This window comes from Microcaecilia unicolor, chromosome 1, assembly GCF_901765095.1.
Source record: "Microcaecilia unicolor chromosome 1, aMicUni1.1, whole genome shotgun sequence".
Taxonomy (NCBI): Eukaryota; Metazoa; Chordata; class Amphibia; order Gymnophiona; family Siphonopidae; genus Microcaecilia; species Microcaecilia unicolor.
Window position 1 is genome coordinate 697,314,159 of NC_044031.1, and position 24,548 is coordinate 697,338,706.

The 24,548-nt window shown below is 42.3% G+C and overlaps 1 protein-coding gene across 1 annotated transcript in view; it reads left to right on the top strand.

Annotated features, from left to right (window-relative positions):
• APBA2 (amyloid beta precursor protein binding family A member 2) overlaps positions 1 to 24,548 on the top strand; it is a 414,223-nt gene that overhangs the window by 290,102 nt on the left and 99,573 nt on the right. The window contains exons 3-4 of the mRNA XM_030188547.1: positions 13,498 to 13,578; positions 19,398 to 19,434. Of these exons, the coding sequence (XP_030044407.1) occupies positions 13,498 to 13,578; positions 19,398 to 19,434 (118 nt within the window). The remainder of the gene's footprint in view (positions 1 to 13,497; positions 13,579 to 19,397; positions 19,435 to 24,548) is intronic.

Consider the following 24,548-nt stretch of genomic DNA (forward strand, 5'->3'; position numbering starts at 1 on the left):
CTTCATTTGCTGTATCAATTTTTCTTTCTCAAAGGGTTCGATTAGGTTATCCATGTAGCTCACTAATAAAATTATATCTGAAGCAAAAGTTATTTACTATCACCATTAGGTCCTGGAGCGCCTTCCAGATAATATTCAATGTAACCTCCACGGGAGCTGAAAACTCCAAGCTGATAGCTCTTACGGGTTTAGGAGTGACACTGCCAACTCGGGTTCAGCTGTAAACGACTTCCGTTTCAGCACAGACTCCTAACTCACTCCTACACTCCTTTGGACATGGTGGTTAAATGATTCGGGAGCGATGAAGTTGTTTCCAGGTCCAAGAGCGTCAACGCTCCTTCGCCAGCGCTAATCAAAGGACTCACCAACTCAGTCATCTGTGGGCAGCTTGTCGCGCAGCGGTCCCACACTTGTTGCACAGGGGACAAAACTCTGGCCATCGGCAGCTGATCCCCGATTGTCCCCTTCCTCTCAGTTAAGGTAACTGCAGTTGCAGAGAGGAAATTTGAAGTAAACAAAGACAGAACTTCAGAGGACAGCTGGGCCATTGAGTGTATGAGGTTCAGGTCGCCATCTTTCCACTCTTCCTAGTTTGGGACACTCTTTGTCTGGTTTCTCCTCAGAGGCCTGTCTGATATGGGTAACCCTTCAGCATAGTCCTCTGAGTCATTGAAACACAGAAACCCCTCCACCACTGCAAGGTGGTGTCCCTCGGAGGGGTTATCCAGATTAATTAAAAAAAAACCATTAGCAAGCATCCATGTGAAAGGGAATCAAACACCTCTAACATCTGCAATATATTCTCCTGAAAACGCCTTCCTACAGGAAATATTAGAGATATATCGTCTGTGTAAGAGAAATATATTACTTCAAAAGAACTAAGCACGTGTGTTGCAATTTACATAGATATCTTGGTGACCTTTTCAGGGCTGTAGGGGAGCTCCCCTCTGGAACAGTCCAGACATCTGAATTTGTTCTTCAGCTGACCAAAGGTGTGCTCAGTGATAGTGCAAATGATCTTGTTGCTCTTGTGTTTCTCCTCTACTTCATTATGGGGGTGGACAATGGGAGTCATTAGCTAGGTTTGCTGGGGATAGCCTCTGTCACCTGTGAGGGGAGCAGGATTCACAGACATGAGTGTATATTTGTATGTAGACCATGTAGAATGAGATTCAAGGGAGTAGGTTCTGGGAGCATCTTGAGAGAGGTAGGGTGGTGATGTAAGGGGGGGGGGGGGGGGAGTGGGTATGGAAGTTAGGACTCCCAGTACTGCTTACCTAGTAGGAACCACCAGTAATCTCCCTTCGGTCAAATCTGTGGTAGATTCCAGAATGTTCCAGGATATATGCATTGTGGGTGGACCCTGGGTACCAAGCACATACGTTCACAGTCTCCCCCTGGGCATCACACATGACTAGTGTGTTCATGGAGTGATATGATGTTCTTTTTCTATAGGTCTCCTCGTGTGCCGGGGAGGGGGGGTCTGAGTATGATTTATGTACCGTTGATGACACCTATGACTGAGGGGAAGCGGTCTATGATGTAGAACTGAGCCATGTTGTTCTGGAGGGCCTGGGCAGTAGTGTGGAAGGTAATACACATAGAAACATAGAACATGACGGCAGATAAGGGCCAAGTGACCCATCCAGTCTGCTCATCCTCAGTAACCACTAACTCTTCCTTTCCTAAGGCATCCAACAAGCCTGTCCCATGCTTTCTTAATTCTAACACAGTCCTTGTCTCCACGACCTCCACCAGGAGGCCATTCCACGCATCCATCACACTTTCGGTGAAAGAGTATTTTCTTAGAGTCCTCCTAAATTTATTTCCTCTTAACTTCATCTTATGTCCCCTCATTCCAGAGTTTTCCTTCATTTGAAAAAGGCTTGCCTCCTGTATATTGATGTCACTGAGGTATTTAAACATCTTTATCATATCACCTCTCTCTTGCTTCTCTTCCAGCATATACATGTTGAGGTTCCTAAGCCTGTCCCTATATGTTTTATGACAGAGATCGCTTACTAATTTTGTAGCTGCTCTCTGTTTATATCTTTCCATAGGTGCAGTCTCCAGAATTGCATTCAGTACTCTAAATGGGGCCTCACCAGAGACTTATACATGGGCACTGTCACCTCTTTTTTCCTGCTGGTCATCCCCCTCCTTATGCACCCAAGCATCTTTCTGACTTTGACTGTCGCCTTTTCTACCTGTTTGGCCACCTTATGCTCATCAAGCACAATCACCCCCAAGTCTCGTTCTTTTTTTCATACACAGAAGCACTTCACCCCTATACTGTACCATTCCCTTGGATTCTTGTACCCCAAGTGCATAACCCTGCATTTCTTAGCATTAAATCTTAGTTGCCAATTATCAGACCATTCTTCAAGCTTCACTAGTTCCTTCTTCATACCATCCACACCCTCTGGGGAGTCCATCCTAACAGAGTCTGATATCATCTGCAAAGAGACAAACCTACCAGACAGTCTTTTCACAATATCACTCACGAAGATGTTAAAAAGAGCTGGCCCAAGGACCGAACCCTGTGGTAAACCACTGATAACAAGCCTTTCCTTGAGCAAGCTCCATTTACCACTACCCTCTGTTTTCTTCCACTTAACCAGTTTTTAACCCAATCAGTCACTTTAGGTCCCATATCAAGGGCACTCAGTTTATTTATCAGTCGCCTGTGCAGGACTATGTCAAAGGCTTTGCTAAAATCCAAACACACTACATCTAGCACCCTTCCCACGTCCAACTGTTTGGTCACCCAGTCAAAGAAGTCAATCAGATTTGTTGACCTGCCTCGGGTCCTGCAGTCCATTTGATTCGAGAAACCTCATGATCCTCCACTTTAGAAACGTTTCCATTAGTTTACTCACCACCAAGGTCAGACTGTCAGGTCTGTAATTCCCAACCTCCTCCTTACTTCCGTTCTTGTGTGTCTGGTGTGGGGTATGGCTGAGGAAGGCATCAAGGAACTGGGCAAAACAGTTGAAAATGGCAGGCTAGTTGAGGCCTGCATTGACTTCTAGCACTACCTGAAAAGTGCCACTGGCAAGAAAGGCGAGGAAGGCAGTGACCTTAAGGTGGACTGGCACAGAATTATTCCTGTGTGTCCTGGCCCAGAGGAGAGGTGGTAGCTAGTCACAGAGGTGCTGTATGGCAGCCCTATCAAAGTGGTACCTAGTAAGGCATTGCTGGTCAGTGAGGTCCATGAAGCGGGTCCTGGGCCTACTCTAGGATTGGGATATCTCCTCCTGGACCCTCTAAACTCTCATTCTGGAGGGGAGGTATCAGTTAGTAAAAGTAAGAGTGCAAGATCAACTTCATGGGGCTCATTTTTGAAAGATAAAAATGTCCAAAAGTGTCATAAAGCACCATGTGGATGGATTTCTTCTCAAAACACCCAAATTGGTATTTTCAAAACCTGTTTTGCAGGCATTTATCTATGCATTTTGTCTGCAGTATGTCCAAATCACAAGGGGGTGTGTCAGGGCATTTCGAAGACGGGATTAGGGTAGGCTTAGGACATACCTAACACTTGGACATTTTACAGTCATAATGGAACAAAATGGTGACCTAAATGACCAGATGACCACTGGAAGGAATCATGAATGACCTCCACTACTCCCCCAGTGATGACTGACCCCCTCCCATCCCCCAAAAATGTGAATAAAAATAATACTCATCAGACTCTGACAGCCTCAAATGTAATAACCAGGTCCATTAGTGCAGCATGGAGATCCCTGGAGTAGTGTAGTGGTGGGTGCAATACACTGTACACAGGTGAACCCAGGCCCATACTTTCTCCTACCTGTTACACTTGTGGTGAAAACTATGAGCCCTCCAAAACTTGCCAGAAGCCTGCTGTACCCACATATAGGTGCCCCTTTCACCCATAAGGGCTATTGTAGTGGTGTACACTTGGGGGTAGTGGGTTTTGGGTGCGTTTTGGAGGGCTCAGCAGACAGGATAAGGGAGCAATGTTGAGATGTGTACTTCGGAGCATTTATATGAAGTCTAGATCAGTGCCCCCTAGGGTGCCCCATTACTCTCCTGGGATGTCTGGAGGACTAGTCTGCTAAAAATGCTGGCCCCTCCTAGATCCCAATGGCTTGATTTTCTACGTTTTTCACTTGAATAATTTTTTTTTTCTGAAATTGGCCTGAAAAAATAAATGCACAGAGCAGAAAACCTTGTAAAAATGGTATTTTGGGGGAAAAAAAGGATAGACATTTTGTGGTTTTGAAAAAGGTCATGTTTTCTATTCGGATTTGGGCCGTTTTTTTTTACTTAACTACAAATACATCATCTTACATAACAACCGAACAGATCAGAATACATTGTATTTATTGAAAATGTGTTAAATAAAAATATCTTGTTTTGCTTCAGATTTGTTTAGGAAAGGTACCTTAAAAACACACACAGTCACTATTTCAATAACCTTCCAGTCTTTGAACCTTGAAGTATCAGAGAAAATATTCTAATTCACCTGTGTGCGGATATGTTTGCTTATACAGTGTAATCTTAAGTAATTGCAATGTTAGATGGAATCACTTAATAAATTTAAGGCAGTTAGCATACTACCTTTGATATATTTATTGTAGCAATTTACTTAGTGCTTTCAGCAAGACCTTGGGGTGCCTATTCAACTTTTCCAGCCATATGTGCTCATTGAAACAACTGATAACATGCCATTATACTAGTGCATTATTTCATAAATCTATACATATTCACAATACGTGGCCTCACCACTTGACGATATTATGCTTTCAATGCCAATATTTGACTATGAAATATTTTAAAAATTAACGTCACTGGGAGTATGGATGTGCAGTCAAAAGTCAAACTTTAAGCAGATTTCAGTTAATTCATATTTGATGGAAATCTTGCATTCCCCTATATGTGATGCAAAAATCTATATGACTTTTTTTCAGTGGAATTGGGGGGAAATTACTTATTTTATTTTAATTTTTGTTGGAATTTCAGCATGAGCTCAAACCATTAGACAATATTGCATTCCAATCTTTTTCCCCTTAAGATAGTGCTACTACTGACTAAGGATGCCCCTTCTTTCCCCCTCCCCCCAAACCCTCTTCTCAGCATCAATCCACCCTCTAAGTGGGAAGCTCCCTTGCTTTCAGCAGTCTCCCAAATTCTCTTCACCTTTGCTAGCATATCATGGACCAAAGCAGTTAACTTCACTATCTTATTGTCATGATCCTGGAATATCAGACGTGGAACTAGTGGTACATACCTGTGACACACTTAATACCTCTCTTCTGAATATCTCCAGCTTGGGCGCTCCTACACTTTAGCGTGCCTACACTTTAGCATGTCTACACTTTGGGTTCGTCTACATTTGGGCACGCCTACACTCTAGGCGCCTACACTTTGGGCGTGCTTACTCTGATGTCAGACGCCTTCCCTTTTAAACCAGAAACGTTTCACTACTTCTTTGCCTCAGCTACAACCTTCTTGGTGTCTGGTGTATTTATCTTGTTGCTGTTCTGCCTGATCTGACTACTGCCTGGACCTGACCTCTGCTGGATCGCTGCCTGACCTGACTACTGCCTGGACCTGACCACCTAAATTTAGGCATGGTTTATAGAATACGTCTAAATTTAGGTGCGGTTTATAGAATACACCTAGTGCCCATCCGCATGATTAAATTTAGTCACCGGCAGTTATGCCAAGTAAAACTTGGTGTAAATGCTGACTCCTAAATTAGGTGTGGACCAGGTGTATTCTATAACAGTGTGCATAGAATTTAGAAACGCCCACAACCTGCCCATTCCACACCCATGACCCTGCCTCCTTTTCAGCTATGCGCCTTAGAATTTACGTGCATCACGTTGCAGAATACGCTTAGACAGTTCTGTTTGTAAATTCAAATGAATGCCAATTAGTGTCAATAAATGCTTGTTAAGTAGCAGTTATCGGTGCTGATTTATTTATTTGTTGCATTTGTATCCCACATTTTCCCACCTATTTGCAGGCTCAGTGTGGCTTACATTATGTCGTACTGGCGATCGCCATTTCCGGAATGAGAAATACAGAGTGGTAGTGCATTAAAATTCATAAGTGACAAAGTATATAGGCAGTCAAGTATAGAGAGTTCGGTTTTGTTCAGTTCTTGGCTTGTTAACTAAATTGAATGTGCAAATCCAGAATACAACTGGATTTGCATGCTCAACTTAAGTCACACTATATAGAATCTGGGGGTTAGCCCCTAATTCTAGAAAGTTGTGTGCCAAATTTGTGACTAGTGCAAGCCTGCACTTTCCAAAAGAAATGAAGATGTTGCAGCAGACACATTGATAAAAGGAACAATAGAATATATTAGTAAATTAATTTTAAAAAGTGTGCCCGACATGTCTGTATTTTGCCCGGCAGGAGCTGCTTCAGGGGCTAGACATTACCTTGTGGTGTAAACCATTCACTTCACCATAGGCATTACAGGATCTTCAGCCTTTAGGGGGGGTCACTGTCCTGGCAGAACAGTAATCTATGGTTAAGTGAATAGTTTACCCCATAAGGTGATGTCTCGCCCCTGTGAAACACAGCTGTATCAGGCACACTTAGGGGCCCTTTTACTAAGCCGCATAGGCGCATCCTATGCGCGTCAATTTTGAACTACCACCTGGCTACCGCATAGCCTGGGCAGTAATTTCATTTTTTTACACGCATTCATTTCATGTGCTGGAAACGTTTCCATTGCACAGCGCTATCCGGGCATTGATCAGCACTGTATGCACGCTGATGATTACCACCCGGTTAATGCGTGAGACCTTACCAATTAGTCAGTGGGTGGCGGTAAGGTCTCAGGCCCAAAATGGACGCACACCAATTTTCATTTTGCCGCACATCCATTTTCGGCCCCCCCCAAAAAGGCCTTTTTTGCTGGTGCACTGAAAAATGGACCTGCGCTCATCCAATACATGCATCTACAGCAGTGCAGGCCATTTTTCAGATCACCTTAGTAAAAGGACCCCTTAGTTCATTTACTAATAGTCTTCTGTTCCTTTTATCATCATGTCTGTTTCAACATCTTTATACCAATTAGCAGTTATCCATGTAACTGCCCTTGGTATTCTATAAGTTGGATGCTCAAATTCCAGAGCACACACATTCAAGGAGGTGTGAACCCGGGAGGAGCATGGGTGTGTCAAAGGCGTGTCAGGCAGTTATGCACACAGGTTATAGAATACTCACATTTATACGCCTAATTTCCTACAGTTAGGCATGAGAATTTACACCAGCCGTTGAGCATTTACGCCAGCCATTGAGCTAGCGTAATTGCTCATGCTTAAAGTCAGGTGTGTAAATGCAGATTTATGCTAGTATTTGCACATGCAACTGCCATTATAGAATTTGCTTTTAGTACATATCAGCCCGGTGCCTAAATTTAGGTAGTCTACACAGAATTACCCCCCCCCCCCCAATAGAAGGCAATTCTATAAAGGCCTCTAAAAGTTAGGTACCCAAATTCTAGGCTTTAAGCTAATATCCTATAAAGGCAAATTTGTGTGCCTAATCTGTTATATAATACTAGTGTAAGTCAGCAATTAGACACCTAAATTTAGATGCAACCACTTATTCTTGCAGAATGGCAGGTGTACATGGACGTGCTTAAATGCAGCAGTTATGTGTCTGACTGACAGTATTCTACAAAGCATGTGTTTAAATAGTCGTAACACCCATGATCCACCCATGCCCGTCCTGTGTGAACGCCCCCTTTGCAGTAATGTGCTAGAATACTCAGACCCTAAGTTATAGAATAGTTCCTAAGTGCAATTAGGTACCTAACTACCGTTTCACCCCTGTTCTGGTACATTGTGTAGAATTAGGAGGTTAGTACATAAGTACATAAGTAATGCCACACTGGGAAAAGACCAAGGGTCCATCGAGCCCAGCATACTGTCCACGACAGCGGCCAATCCAGGCCAAGGGCACCTGGCAAGCTTCCCAAACGTACAAACATTCCACACATGTTATTCCTGGAATCTTGGATCTTTCCAAGTCCGTTTAGTAGCGGTTTATGGACTTGTCCTTTAGGAAACCGTCCAACCCCTTTTTAAACTCTGCTAAGCTAACCGCCTTCACCAATTTCTCCGGCAACGAATTCCAGAGTTTAATTACACGTTGGGTGAAGAAAAATTTTCTCCGATTTGTTTTAAATTTACTACACTGTAGTTTCATCGCATGCCCCCTAGTCCTAGTATTTTTGGAAAGCGTGAATAGAAGCTTCACATCCACCTGTTCCACTCCACTCATTATTTTATATACCTCTATCATGTCTCCCCTCAGCCGTCTCTTCTCCAAGCTGTATAGCCCTAGCCTCCTTAGTCTTTCTTCATAGGGAAGTCGTCCCATCCCCGCTATCATTTTAGTCGCCCTTCGCTGCACCTTTTCCAATTCTACTATATCTTTCTTGAGATGCGGCGACCAGAATTGAACACAATACTCAAGGTGCGGTCGCACCATAGAGCGATACAACGGCATTATAACATCCTCACACCTGTTTTCCATACCTTTCCTAATAATACCCAACATTCTATTCGCTTTCTTAGCCGCAGCAGCACACTGAGCAGAAGGTTTCAGTGTGTTATCGACGACGACACCCAGATCCCTTTCTTGGTCCGTAACTCCTAACGTGGAACCTTGCATGACGTAGCTATAATTCGGGTTCTTTTTTCCCACATGCATCACCTTGCACTTGCTCACATTAAACATCATCTGCCATTTAGCCGCCCAGTCTCCCAGTCTCGTAAGGTCCTCTTGTAATTTTTCACAATCCTGTCGTGATTTAACGACTTTGAATAACTTTGTGTCATCAGCAAATTTAATTACCTCGCTAGTTACTCCCATCTCTAAATCATTTATAAATATATTAAAAAGCAGCGGTCCTAGCACGGACCCCTGAGGAACCCCACTAACTACCCTTCTCCATTGTGAATACTGCCCATTTAACCCCACTCTCTGTTTCCTATCCTTCAACCAGTTTTTAATCCACAATAGGACATTTCCTCCTATCCCATGACCCTCCAATTTCCTCTGTAGCCTTTCATGAGGTACCTTGTCAAACGCCTTTTGAAAATCCAGATACACAATATCAACCGACTCCCCTTTGTCCACATGTTTGTTCACTCCTTCAAAGAATTGAAGTAAATTGGTCAGGCAAGATTTCCCCACACAAAAGCCATGCTGACTTGGTCTCAGTAATCCATGTCCTTGGATGTGCTCTGTAATTTTGTTTTTAATAATAGCCTCTACCATTTTCCCAGGCACCGACGTCAGACTCACCGGTCTATAATTTCCCGGATCTCCCCTGGAGCCTTTTTTAAAAATGGGCGTTACATTGGCCACCCTCCAATCTTCCGGTACCACGCTCGATTTTAAGGATAAGTTGCATATCACTAGCAGTAGCTCCGCAAGCTCGTTTTTCAGTTCTATCAGTACTCTAGGATGAATACCATCCGGTCCAGATTTGCTACTCTTCAGTTTGCCGAACTGCCCCATTACGTCCTCCAGGTTTACCGTGAAGTCAGTAAGTTTCTCCGACTCGTCCGCTTGAAATACCATTTCCGACACCGGTAACCCACCCAAATCTTCCTCGGTGAAGACCGAAGCAAAGAATTCATTCAGTCTCTCCGCTACGTCTTTGTCTTCCTTGATCGCCCCTTTTACCCCTCGGTCATCCAGCGGCCCAACCGATTCTTTTGCCGGCTTCCTGCTTTTAATATACCGAAAAAAATTTTTACTATGTTTTTTTGCCTCTAATGCTATCTTTTTTTCATACTCCCTCTTGGCCTTCTTAATCTGCGCCTTGCATTTGCTTTGACACTCCTTATGCTGTTTCTTGTTATTTTCAGACGGTTCCTTCTTCCATTTTCTGAAGGCGTTTCTTTTAGCCCTAATAGCTTCCTTCACCTCACTTTTCAACCAGGCCGGGTGTCTTTTGGACTTCCGTCTTTCTTTTCTAATTTGCGGAATATGTATGGCCTGGGCCTCCAGGATGGTATTTTTGAACAGCGTCCACGCCTGTTGTACAGTTTTTACTCTCTCAGTTGCCCCCCTAAGTTTTTTTTTTACCGTTCTTCTCATTTTATCATAGTCTCCTTTTTTAAAGTTAAACGCTAACGTATTTGACTTTCTGTGTACAGTTACTTCAAGGTCGATGTCAAAACTGATCATATTATGGTCACTGTTATCAAGCGGCCCCAGTACCATAACGTCCCTCACCAGATCATGCGCTCCACTAAGGACCAAGTCTAGAATTTTTCCTTCTCTCGTCGGCTCCTGCACCAGTTGCTCCATAAAGCTGTCCTTGATTTCATCAAGGAATTGTATCTCTGTAGCGTGTCCCGATGTTACATTTACCCAGTCTATATTTGGATAATTGAAGTCACCCATTATTATCACATTGCCCATTTTGTTCGCGTCTCTGATTTCTTTTATCATTTCCGTGTCTACCTGCTCATCCTGGCGAGGCGGACGGTAGTACACTCCTATCACCATTTTTTCTCCTTTTATACATGGAATTTCAACCCACAGTGATTCAAAGGTGTGATTTGTGTCCTGCTGAATTTGTAATCTATCTGAGTCAAGGCTCTCGTTAATATACAATGCTACCCCTCCACCAATCCGGTCCACCCTATCATTACGATATACTTTGTACCCCGGTATGACAGTGTCCCACTGGTTATCCTCCTTCCACCAGGTCTCAGTAATGCCTATTATATCCAATTTTTCATTTAGTGCAATATATTCCAACTCTCCCATCTTATTTCTTAGACTCCTAGCATTTGCATATAGACATTTCAGAGTATGTTTGTTGTTCTTATTTGCATGATGCTTAGTACCTGACACTATTGATTTGACATCTTTTGTCTGATCTTTAGTTGTATTTGAGGGCACCTGGCCTACCACAGTCTGTTGTGTAACCTCACTATCCAGAAACCCTATCTTCCCTGTTTGTGAGGTATCTTTGCAAGATACCTTTTCCCGAACCATGCGCTTTTGAGCGACTGTCGGCCTTCCCCCCATTTCTAGTTTAAAAGCTGCTCTATCTCCTTTTTAAATGCCGACGCCAGCAGCCTGGTCCCACCCTGGTTAAGGTGGAGCCCATCCTTTCGGAATAGGCTCCCCCTTCCCCAGAATGTTGCCCAGTTCCTAACAAATCTAAAACCCTCCTCCCTGCACCATCGTCTCATCCACGCATTGAGACTCTGGAGCTCTGCCTGTCTCTTGGGCCCTGCACGTGGAACATAGCTTACTGTGTGGCAATTGTTAGTGCACAACTGCATTAAGAGGCTTTGCAGTATTTTTGCAGTTAATGTGTGTTGGGTGAATTTTATATATGGTGCTAAAAAAGCACTATTCAATAAGCCAAGCTTAAAGTTAGGCATGGTTTATTATTTTATTATTATTTGTCACATTTGTATCCCACATTTCCCCACCTATTTGCAGGCTTTATAGAATAGTGCTTACATCCGAGACTCACAGCTAACTTTACGCACTGCCATTTGCACCAGCTGAAACATGTGCACACACCTAAATTGGGTGCGTATCCCCCGTATTCTATAACAACGCACATAAATGCTAGGAATGCACCCATTCTGACCATGACCCTCCCATTTCTGCACCCCCTTTTTTTTTACTCCTCCGTAAAATTTAGGCATAGATCCCGTACCTAAATTTATGTGCGTAAGTTCCAATTAAATCTAATTAGTGCCAACAATTGCTTGTTAAAAATCCAATTATTGGCATTAATTAGCTTGTTCAACTAAATTGTGCACACAAATGGGGTGGCAAACACAAATTTGTGCGTACAATTTTTGGCAACTTTTATAGAATTAAGGGGTAAGTACTTTCTTGGTGTACACCGATGTGCATGCTTATATGGAAATTGAAGGACATGTTGGTATCTCTTTATTTTCTAAGGAAGGTGTATTATAGCTCAGAGGTCTATGGGCAACCTTTTATATTACCCTCTCTTGCATATCTGCTCTGTCTGTTTTTTGCTTGTTGATAGCTGAGTTTTTATATAGCATGTATATCTTGTCCGTAGGTAGTAGCCTAATGGTTAGTGCAGTGGGCTTTGATCCCGGCAACCAACGTTCAATTCCCACTGCAGCTCCTTGTGACCTTGGGCAAGTCACTTAAGACCCCATTGCCTTCATACAAAAACTTAGATTGTGAGCCCTCTAGGGACAGAAAAAGTACCTGAATATATTGTGCACAGTGCTGTGTCTGTCTAGTAGCAATACAGAAATGATTAGTTGGTTCATAATTTTTAGGCCTTAGAGAACATGAGGAAAGCATGTCCATGTTTGCTATAGCTTAATTTGCATCAAAACGTCCTTCTTTACTGCATATGCATGATAATTTTAGCACATACTCACCAGGGGGAGTAGCCAGCCGTCCACTTTTGGGGGCACCCAGGGGTGGACTGCGTGGGATGCATTGCTCCCTCCTCCCCCCCCCCCCCCCCCCCCCCCCGCACATCAAATATACCTTTGCTGGCAGTGGTGCCAAATAAATACAGTGCCACCACTCCCCTCCTCCTCACTTTGCTTCCGTAAAGCAGAGATGGCGCATGCCTTCAGCCCCCGCATGCGTGAGAAGTTCCAGCATTGGGGACTGAAGGCATGCACCTACTTCTGCCTTAAGGTAGCAGTTCGAGGAGGAAGGGAGCGGTGGCACTGTACTTATTTGGCTGGTGGGGCTTCGGCATCCCTGCCAGCAAAGGTAAAGGGGTGCTGCAGTTCTTGAGGGAGCCTGAGCCCAAAGTGCTCCCCGTGGCTGCACCACTGTTACTCACTAATGTCATCAGGCACCAGATAATTCACAGTACACTACTCCACATGCGTGCTAAATGACTTTAGCATGTGCACTACGCTTTACTATATGGGTGACATAGTTTCATAACGAATCATCTCAACTTAGCAGAGTTGTAAGTTTCTGAGGCTGCAATGATCAGGCACAGTGAATATAAATAGCCTTTTCTGATTTCTCAGTATCAGTTCAGGATACGTTTTACAGTGTTAGAAACTTATATAATCTGATGCTGGCATTTCAGAGCACGAATTTATTTAGTGGCTGCTGATAAATAGTTGTGTAAGCGGGCTGGATGCATTTCTTCACTTACAGTAGCTTTCCTATTAATGTTTTTTATTATCAGTTTATTTGGGGGGGGGGGGAGGGTTTCATTGTAAATGAATATATGAATTGAATTTGATACTCTCAGCCATGTCCCATGTGTAAAGTATCTTAGCTGTATTGCTTAACTGGATCTCTAAACAGTCACATGCTTGCAGTATCAGCAATATTTCAGCAATATTTCAGGTCCTGACTGGTGCAGTGGTAGAGCTTTGTGGAAAGGCTGATACAAATTGGTCGGCTATAACTATTGCTATCTTTTATGTCAAAAATACTCAAAACCTCAACAAAATAAAATCTAAAAAGGAATTGGTCTTTTTAAATATTTTATAGGTTTGCAATGGCATTGAACAACCCAGGAAACAGCAGCGTTCTGACCTCAATGGACCAGTTGACAATAATAATGCAAGTGAGGTAAGGAAGGCAGAAAAAGTTTATTCCCCCTTGCTATTGTGTAGCCGTGATATTTAAAGAAGGGGTTCCCAAACCTGATCCTGGAGGCATCTCAGCCAGTCAGGTTTTCAGGATATCCACAATGAATATTCATGAGAGAAATGTGCATACAGTGGAGGCAGTATATGCAAATCTCTCTCATGAATATTCATTATGAATATCTTAAAAACCTGGCTGGTTGGGGTGCCTCCAGGACCAGGTTTGGGAACCACTTTATTAAAGTAATTGTTCATGCATGTTCAGTATTAAGATGCCCTTTTACTAAAGTGTTAGGCAACTAGGGCCAGATTCTGTAAATGACGCCTTAAATCTAGATGCATCCGATTAACAAGCCTAGCGCTATTCTATATAATGCACCTAAAGTTAGGCACAGTGTATAAAGTAGCACATAGGACCGGGAAATGTGCCTACATTTAGGCGCTACCATTTACCTTACAGAAAACCTGATGTAAATACCCGTGCCTAAATGTAGGTGCGTTCCCCCAAATTCTATAACAACGTGCATAGATTTTAGTAATGCCCCCAACATGCCCACATTCCTCCCATGACTGCACCCCATTTTCAGCTGTTTGCTTTGGAATTTATGCACACCTCTTTCTAGACTAAAAAGAAGCATGCGTAAATTCCAATTATTGCCAATTAGTGATGATAATTAGTTGTTATTCCAATTGTTACTGATTGGCTCGTTACTCAGTTGAGTAATATACGTAAATTGGCTGTGTGCACAATTTAACATGCACTACTTGCCATGCCTTATATAGAATCTGGCACCTAATGTGTGAATTAGCATGCACTGTTACTGTACAAGCACAGTAATGGCATGATAGCTTGCGCTTATGCATGTATTAATTATAGAATACAGGTAGAAGCAGGAAAAGGGTATGATCTAGGTGGGTCGAGGCATGGTTTGCGCTAACAGCTAGTGTATGGGTCTGTATTTATTTATTCCTGACATTTATACCCCACATTAGCACAAAATAGACTCAAGTTCAATGTGACTTACAAACAATAAGTGAATAAAACATAATGTACAAAATATAACACAAATTTCAATAACTTCAAGAAGCAAATTAATACATTTGCAGTAAGTAATCAGGATTTAGACTATCTCAAGGACAAACCAGAAGTAAGGGTACCCCATGATAGCTGTAATGGCTGATGATAACTACATTGCATTACTTTATTATTTTAAAATATTAGGCAGAATTTGCAATGTTAATAATTGCCTACTACATGAAATGACTTATATTTTGTAATTTTCCTTTTTCTTATGTTTATTGGTGTTAGTGGTGTACTTTCGTTTTTTCTTTGTTCCAGCTTCCATGTACTGCCGATCTTGGGGTATTATGTAAAATTTCAATAAAGATAAAATTAATGACCCCCCCCCCCCCCCAAGGTGGGTTTATTAAGAATAAGGAGGGAGAGGAAATCCTGGTAAAGTGTTTTAAAACACAAACATGTTTGTTCTTTCTGAGTTCATAACTGTCAGTTTGCTTCCCTTAGTAGAGCTGCATAGGAACGTGGCTGTTTGAACATTGTTACATTTGCAGGAGGGGCATAGGTCTCACAGCTCTGCCTGCATGTAAATGGAGACCGACAGGCATAATTCTCTTTTACACATTATGAATGGATTAATTCACTGAAGGGAATAAAGCTTGTGAGATCGATGATGCGCTCACACAGACTGAATGGAGAGAGCTGGATCAGAATACGGGAATTAAAAAACCTGCTCCCTATGAGTTTAGAGGAGGGGAAGATTTTTAGCATGGTTGAAAATTCACTGTGAGGCTTGGTTCTATGTTCACTTTTTGGTAAATGGTCTTAGCTTCTGGCTAAGATAGGAAACAGCTCTCTAGAGGGGAAACCCTGTTACTGATGGTTGCAGAGCTGGTAATTCTGAACCCCAGCAGGTGGAGTATCCTCAGAGACTGTCCTTAAGACAAGAAAAGCAGCAACCCTTAGGAGCATTGCTTGAGGTACATAGGCCTTGGGAGCAACTCAGGGCAGAAGAAGAAGTAGCAGCCCTTGGGAGCATTGCTTGAAGCATAGAGGCCTTGGGAACAGCTCAAGGCAGAATGAAAGGGCCTGCAGAGGCCCTTTTGGTGTCTAGGGTCTAGAAGAGCAGAGGTAGCTTGTTTGTGGGGAACTCTGGTACTGGTGGTTACAGAGCCCTGTTAAGGACTGGGTAAGCCTGAACCCCAACATGGAGAAACCCCAGAGGCTCCTCTTGAAGAAAGGACAAGTGAGGGACAAGGCCTCTGGGGTGTGGTTGGCATTGGCACTAGGTAACCAGCAAAGGAAGAATGCTCCCTGGATCTGGCCAACACTAGGAGCCCAGCAGAGAACAATAGCTCTTGAGAGAGTCCTCAGAGCACAGGGGAAGCTTCCAGAAAGCTGCAGCTGAGGCAGGTATAGCCAGCCTGGAAATCCAGCAGTCACCAGTCCAAGAAGTCTCTACCAGAGGTGTGAGATCTGAGGACTGGGAGAGGGTGGACTTGTTAGGAAAGGAGAGGAGGAACCTAGGCAACACTGTCACGCCCACACACTGATTTAGCTAAGAAGCTGGGAGGACTTTACAGCTACTACCTTGGCAAGCAAGACTGAAAGGGTTTGAAAGGTGTGAAAGACTATAAGAACATAAGAGTAGCCATACTGAATCAGACCAGTGGTCCATCTAGCCCAGTGTCCTGTTCTCCAAACAGTGGCCAAACCAGGTCACAAGTACCTGGCAGAAACCCAATTAGCAGCAACATTAAATGCTACCAAGCAGTTGCATCTCCATGTCTGTCTCAATAGCAGACTATGGACTTTTCCTCCAGGAATTTGTCCAAACCTTTTTTAAACCCAAATACACTAACCACCCACATCCTCTGGCAAAGAGTTCCAGAGCTTAACTATTCATTGAGTGAAAAAATATTTCCTCCTATTTGTTTTAAAAGTATTTCCATGTAACTTCCTTGAGTGTCTCCTAGTCTTTATACTTTTGGAATGGGTAAAAAATCGATTTACTTCTACTCGTTCTACACCACTCAGGATTTTGTAGACCTCAATCATATCTCCCCTCATCTAATCTCTGTAGCTTTTCCTCATACGAGAGGAGTTGTTTCCCCTTTCTCATTTTGGTTGCTCTTCTTTGAAACTTTTCTAATTCCACTATATCTTTTTTGAGATATGGTGACCAGAACTGAACGCAATACTCAAGGTGCGGTCGCACCATGGAACGATATAAAGGCATTATAGTATTTTTGGTCTTATTCACCATCCCTTTCCTCATAATTCCTAGCATCCTGTTTGCTTTTTTGTCTACCGCCACACACAAAGCAGAAGATTTCAGTGTATTATCTACAATGACACCTAGATCTTTTTCTTCAGTGCTGACCCCCAAAGTGGACCCTAGCATCAGGTAACTATAATTCAAATTATTCTTTCCAATGTGCATCACCTTGCATTTGTCCACATTAAATTTCATCAGCCATTTGGATGCCCAGCCTTCCAATTTCCTGCAATATTTCACAGTCCGCACGTGTTTTTAACAATCTTGAATAGTTTTGTATCATCTACAAATTTAATCACATCATCCAAATTCCATATCATTTATAAATATGTTAAATAGCACTGGACCCAGTACAGATCCCTGTGGCACTTCACAGTTCACCCTCCTCCATTGAGAGAAATGACCATTTAACCATACCCTCTGTTTTCTGAACAAAAAAACCCCATTCCTAATCCACACCAGAACCTTGCCTCCTATCCCATGACTCTTTAATTTTCTCAAGAGTCTCTCATAAGGAACTTTTATGAAAAGCTTTCTGAAAATCAAGATACACTACCTCAACTGGCTCAGCTTATCCACATATTTATTCATGACTTCAAAGAAATGAAGCAAATTGGGGAGGCAAGACTTCCCTCGTTGAACCCATGTTGACTCTGTCCCATTAAACCATGCTTGTCTACGTGTCCTGTCATTTTATTCTTTATAATAGTTTCCACTATTTTGCCCGGCACTGAAGGCAGGCTTGCCAGTCTGTAATTTCCTGGATCACCCCTAGAAGCCTCCAATTTTCAGGTACTATGGATGATTTTAATAATAGGTTATAGATTACTAAGAGAACATGACTGAGCAGCAAAAAGGCAGTCGAGTACGGCACGGACCCTGAAGCAGGAAGCAAAACCTTGGCCAAAGTTGGCCGTGGACAGTTATACGAGACTGAGCTGCTGCAGAGATAAGTTCAAATTTAACATTAAAAATCTGGTTAATTCTAGTAAAGTAAAACTAATGTATAAGAACATTTGGAAGTTTTTATGCCAGTGATGAGTGAGGGGGCTCCCTAAGGTTGACGTAGCTTGGAAACAGTTAACAACGGAGTGACCCCAATACCTTTTGAGGCTTTTCCTCCATTTCTTGAGCATCACCACATTGAGAAATAGCCAAAGGATCAGATTGTGTTGATTTGAGGTTACATATTACTAACAGCTGATCAGCAATTTCATGCTTGAGTTCTTTGAGTACCCTTGGATGTATGCCATCTGGTCTAGGTGATTTACTACTCTTTAATTTGTTCATTTGGCTCAGTACATCTTCCAGGTTCACCGAAATTTCATTCAGTTCCTCCGCATCATCATCTTTGAAAACCATTTCTGGTACAGGCAGATGTCTTACATCTTCTTCAGTAAAGACAGAAGCTAAGAATTCATTCAGTTTCTTTACTGGTTCTAAAGATCTGAGTTATAGACCAATGCTATTGGTTTCAGTGCACAAGTACTGGGTTCAGTACCAAGACTGTTGAAATATGTTGATGCTTGTGTATAGTAACTCAATTAATGTGCTAAGAAATCCTAATTTCTTAGGTGCATAAGACAGTGTATATAGAGGTCTATATAAATAGCTCAATAAAGCCTGTTTAATTTTTTAGCCAGCCCTGTCCACAGCAGTCTTTTGGATTTTTCCTAGGGGAAGAAGAGGGTAATCCCACTCGCTAACGCTTTTCTTCCCCAACACCAAGTGAGTAGGGGACCAATGGAGACTGCCCTCTGGAGGCTCCACTAGGTCAGGCCCCGGATCCAGGAACACCCTGTAAAGGGGTGTTACATTAATAAATATCAGCAATAAAGAAGGGAAATGAAGAGATTATCATATAGTAGAGATGAAGCAGTTATCCTAAATCATGATGCCAGTTTGCTTCAGGAATGTTTAGGTATTAGTAATGAAATTGGTAAGCATGTGGGATAGGGAAAATAAGCTGAGCTAGCCAAACATTCTGCTGGCACAGAAATGAATACCATTAGTCATGACAGTAACAATGGTAAAATGTACAGGAATGGCAGAACATCAGTATTAGAGAGGGTCAGCATCATTGCACTGGGTTCTCTGTCTGCCAAAATAATTCAGATACTGGATTCTGGGGCACCAGAGACAGCACTAGAGAAGGCCAGAAACATTACCCATATCCCATTTTCCAAAAAGACTACTGAGTATGCAATGAAATGTGAATTTACAAAGGAGTTTCTCTCATTTTGTGCATGGGGGGAGGGGAGAGGGCAAGCTTAGTACATAAGACTTTTAGGGCCCTGTTTACTAAGCTGTGCTATAGGCCCGCTAGCGTTTTTAGTGCACGTTAAAAGTTAGCAAGCGCTAACGCTAGAGACATCCATAGGAATATATGGGTGTCTCTAGTATTTAGCACACGGTAAAAATGCTAGCACACCTTAGTAAACAGGGCCCTTAGGTTTGTTTTCAACTGTAATAATACTGTTTATCTTTTTCATTTAACCCTTTACAGACAAAGAAGGCTACTTCTTTTCCAAGTTTTATTGATGGTAAGTGGTTGTTAATCAATTTTTAGAGGAATGTGATGAAAAGCAGATGAACAGAAATATTGTGGTAGACATCAGAGTATATGCATGAGTGCAAAACTGTATAAATTCATTGGGAATGTGACACATTTGATTTAGTATACAGCTGTTCCATCAGGTGACATAATAACTGGTTCCAAGTAACTGATATGACTGAATTGCAAATACTGATGACTGACCTTTGGATACAAGTGTATTTGCCTTAATAGCCAATTTTATTAGTTATTCGCAGTTGGTTAACAAAAATATGCAAAAGTATTTTCAGTCTCCTGGGGACACACCCAGGCAGTCTGATTATTACACAAAAAGGCACTAATAGTAGAAAGCAGGAGAATACTAAAGAGTAGTGACAGGAAAAATGAGGTGATAATGCCTCTCTCTAAGTCACTGGTGAGAAGTCAATTGGAGTACTATGTGCAGTTCTGGAGAATGCACTTTCAAAAGGATATAATCCGGATAGAGTTGGTCCAGAGGGCAGCTACTAACACGTTGATGGTCTTCATCAGGAAGCATATGCGGACAGACTTAGGGGCCCTTTTACTAAAGGGTTGCCATGCAGCAACCTGGAATCACCGCCGACCCAACGAGGCTAACCGCAGTAGTTCTGCCTCAAGCATGTGCCATTTCCATGCTATGAAAAATAATTCTGTAATTTCTAGCGTGGTATTAACCTGGTGGTAATAGGGCAATGCCACTTGCTGCCCAGTTTCTGCCAACACATTAATTGATTTGATTTGCTTACTTTATTTTTGTCTATTAGATTGTAAGCTCTTTGAGCAGGGACTGTCTTTCTTTTATGTTTGTGCAGCACTGCGTACGCCTTGTAGCGCTATAGAAATGCTAAATAGTAGTAGTAGTAGTAAGTTACTGTAGGAGCCATTACTGCAACCTGAATGGGTGGTGGTAAGTGCTTCCCTCCACATGGCCACGTAGTAAGAATAATCTTACTGCATGGCCAGGTCTTTTTTAGGGGCTTTTTATCCGCTGCAGTGAAAATGGCCCTGGCTTGTGGCAAGAATGGTCCCTGCCACTGCCACAGGGCCCTTTTTAACCGCAGCTTGGTAAAAGGACCCCAAGAGTTCTTATGTATAAACTGAAGGAGAGATGAGAAAGGGGAGGCATTTAAATACCTCCAAGTTATAAATACATAGGAATCAGGCCTTTTCGTTGGAAATGGGGCTCTGCAACAGGGGGTCATAGCATGAAGGCTAAACATGCAGACTCAGGAGTAGTCTAAGAAAATATCTTTACAGAAAAGGTCATGTGTGCATGGAACAGTGTCCCAGTGGAGGTGGTAGAAATGAAGTCGGTATCAGAATTCAAGAAAGCATGAGACAAGCACCAAGAATTTCTGAGGGAGAAGGGGGTGTAGAGACTAGTCTGCTGGTTTGGATGAGTAGACTAGATTGACAATATGGTCCTTCTCTGCTGTCATTTTCTGTTTTTGAGTAAGGATCCTAAACTGAATTTTGAAAGGAAACAGGAGCCAATGGGGAATATCCAGGACAAAGGTAATGAAATCATGCAACTTCAGAGCCATTGAAGTTCTAGCAAGTGAATTTGAGAATTTGCTGCAGACTAGCCTGCTGCTGTTTTGAAAGTGATATATATAAAGAACGACAGTAGTCTAAATTGACAAAAGCAGGCAGAATCTTATAGAATAATACATTTTATTGAGGCATAAACGTAAGCTTTCAAAGACCAGAAATGAACTGAAAATTATCCAAAAAGTCCAAAAGCGAGTTGAAATTTTTTTTCATGCATATCCTTAGTGTGAAAATCATCCTTCAACATATATTATTATTATTATTATTATTTGTTGCATTTGTATCCCACATTTTCCCACCTATTTGCAGACTCAATGTGGCTTACAATATTACATCATGGCAGGCGCCAATCAAGAGTAGATAAACAACTGGTTACATACAAAGAAACAAGTGTAACATAATGGATATAATCAATTCAGTAAATCAGAAAACAGTCAAACTATCAAGTAAGTAGTGATGCATTGGAGTTCCCATTATTGATTGTTATGGTAAGCCTTGTTAAAGAGAAAAGTTTTTAGTGTTTTCGAAAGTTAATTAAGTCGTGAATAGTTTTCAGATCAAGTGGTAATGCATTCCATAGCTGAGTGCCAATGTAAGAAAAGCAGGACGCATGTACTAGTTTGTATTTTAGACCTTTACAGCTAGGGAAATGAAGTCCCAGGAATGTGCGTGCTGATCTTTTAGCGTTCCTAGGTGGTAAATCAATAAGGTCTGACATGTAGGCCGGAGCATTTCCATGAATGACTTTACGAATGACAGTGGTCTGGGTAGGAGCAATGTCCAGTCACTCTTGCTCTCAACAGCACTGTAATCCAATTTGGCATCAGAGACCCCTAATGGTATTCTTTCGGTACTATGCTAGGGGTCATCTTTGCACATAAGGGCAATGAGATGTACACAGGCCACATCTATTTATGCAGCTGGCTCTAAAAGTGTTTTCTAAGGGAGTAATTTTATTAAAGGCTCTTTTACACATATATGCCAGTATACACATGTAAAAGGCCACTTATAAAATTCCATGTAGAAGTATGTATGATAACAAGAATGTAATCCTGCTTATCCGACATTGCTGCCTGGATGTCCAACCGCCACCTGAAACTGAACATGGCCAAGACTGAGCTCATTGTCTTTCCACCCAAACCCACTTCTCCTCTCCCTCCACTCTCTATTTCAGTCGATAACACCCTCATCCTCTCCATCTCATCTGCCCGCAGCTTCGGAGTCATCTTCGACTCCTCCCTCTCCTCCCTCCCTCTCTGCCCATATCTAGCAGACAGCCAAGACCTGTCGCTTCTTTCTCTGTAACATCAGCAAAATTCGCCCTTTCCTCTCTGAGCACACCACCCGAACTCTCATCCACTCTCTCATTACCTCTCGCCTTGACTACTGCAACCTACTCCTCACTGGCCTCCCACTTAACCATCTATCCCCCCTTCAATCCGTTCAGAACTCTGCTGCGCGTCTTATCTTCTGCCTAGACCGATATGCTCATATCACCCCTCTCCTCAAGTCACTTCACTGGCTTCCGATCAGGTACCGCAAACAGTTCAAGCTTCTCCTACTAACCTACAAATACACTCAATCTGCATCCCTTCACTACCTCTCTACCCTCATCTCCCCTTACGCTCCTACCTGTAACCTCCGCTCACAGGACAAATCCCTCCTCTCAGTACCCTTCTCCACCACCGCCAACTCCAGACTCCGCCCTTTCTGCCTCGGCTCACCCTATGCTTGGAATAAACTACCTGAGCCCATATGCCAAGCCCCCTCCCTACCCATCTTCAAATCCTTGCTCAAAGCCCACCTCTTCAATGGCGCTTTCGGCACCTAACCATTGTACCTCTATCCAGGAAATCTAGACTGCCTCAATCTTGATTGACTGCACTTTTTGTCCTTTAGATTGTAAGCTCCTTTGAGCAGGGACTGTCTTTCTTTGTTAATTGTACAGTGCTGCACAACCCTGGTAGCGCTTTAGAAATGTTAAATAGTAGTAGTAGTAGTAATGTATGTACTTTTACGTGATTTGGGTGTAGGTGTATTCAGGGACATAGTTTGGGTGGAGTATGAGAAGAGTCACAATTCATGTGCAATTCCAAAAAATATACACATTTACATGCGTATTTCAAGTACATACATTCACACTTACTCCCAAGCAAGTACGAATTTACACAGATTCATTTTGCCTATGATTGATGCAGTAAAAACTACGCTCGACCACCTAAATTTTCGGAAAGCACTAAAGACAGACCTGTTCAGAAGAGCATACCTCACCGACCCAACATAAAAATACCTGGACACTTGCGACACAATGTAACCAAAGACCGTAACAGACATTACCTGATTCTTCTTCCCCCTTTCCCTCTCTAAGCTCCCCCCAATTGTGCCTACCATACATGTACCCGCAAAAATAAGATGGGTTCACAATATCCACAAAAGTTCAACAGCACAAAAAAAAGTGGAAAAGAAACCAACTTCAAGAGATCAGTCCACACCAAGAGTAAGATGCTCCAATAAACAATTTTATTTGGACCCTACACGAGGAGCCTTTAATTTGTATGTACTTATTTAATGATTACGTATATGTTATTATTTTTTAGACCCCTGATGAAGGCTTTTTTAAAAGCCGAAACACGGGCCGTGTAGGGTCCAAATAAAATTGTTTATTGGAGCATCTTACCCTTGTTGTGGACTGATCTCTTGAAGTTGGTTTCTTTTCCACTTTCTTTTGTGCTACCATACATGTACCTCATTCTACCACAATATCACTTTGTATTCATTTATACCATGTATTTGTTCAGACCAGAATCAGCTAATGCCGTTAATGGTAATATGTAAGCCACATTGAGCCTGCAAAAAGGTGGGAAAATGTGGGATACAAATGTAATAAATAAAAAATAATAATAATAAAAAAATAAATGCTTATGTGTCTTTATAAAGTAGACCCAAAAGGGGTGCCTAATTAGCCTCCCCACCTAGTTGCCCTATTATAAAATGAACCCTCCATATGTCTGATTTTTTATTAATACAAGCTGAAACACTTTATATGAACGTTATTCAGTTGTTCAGCAAATCAAATTATATTGAAATTTAGGATACAAGTCTTTGGAGTCATTTTACTAAGCTGCAGTAGAAATTGGCCTTAGCGTGCAATTACATGGGTTTTTCCAGCGCACTAAGGCCATTTTTACTGCAGCAGTAAAATGGCCTATTTTCCATTTTTCAATAACTAGCCATGTGCTAATGTTACCATTAGCACAAGTCCATTAAAATAATTAGCACATAAGCACTAACCAATACCTATTTTGTAGGGCTCATGCACTAATCCTGTACAAATCAGTTAACGCGTGGTAATGTAGCTGTGCTCTCTGATCAGCACAGAAATGCCCACTCTCCACCCCTGATGCCCCCTCCATGGAGAAAATATAAATATTTTTTAATGCACAGTTACTTCAGGATACCTGAGTGCTTCCCACAGTAAGCCATGTTAAGGTATGGTAAGCATACACTAGCATTTACTGCACCTTAATAAAA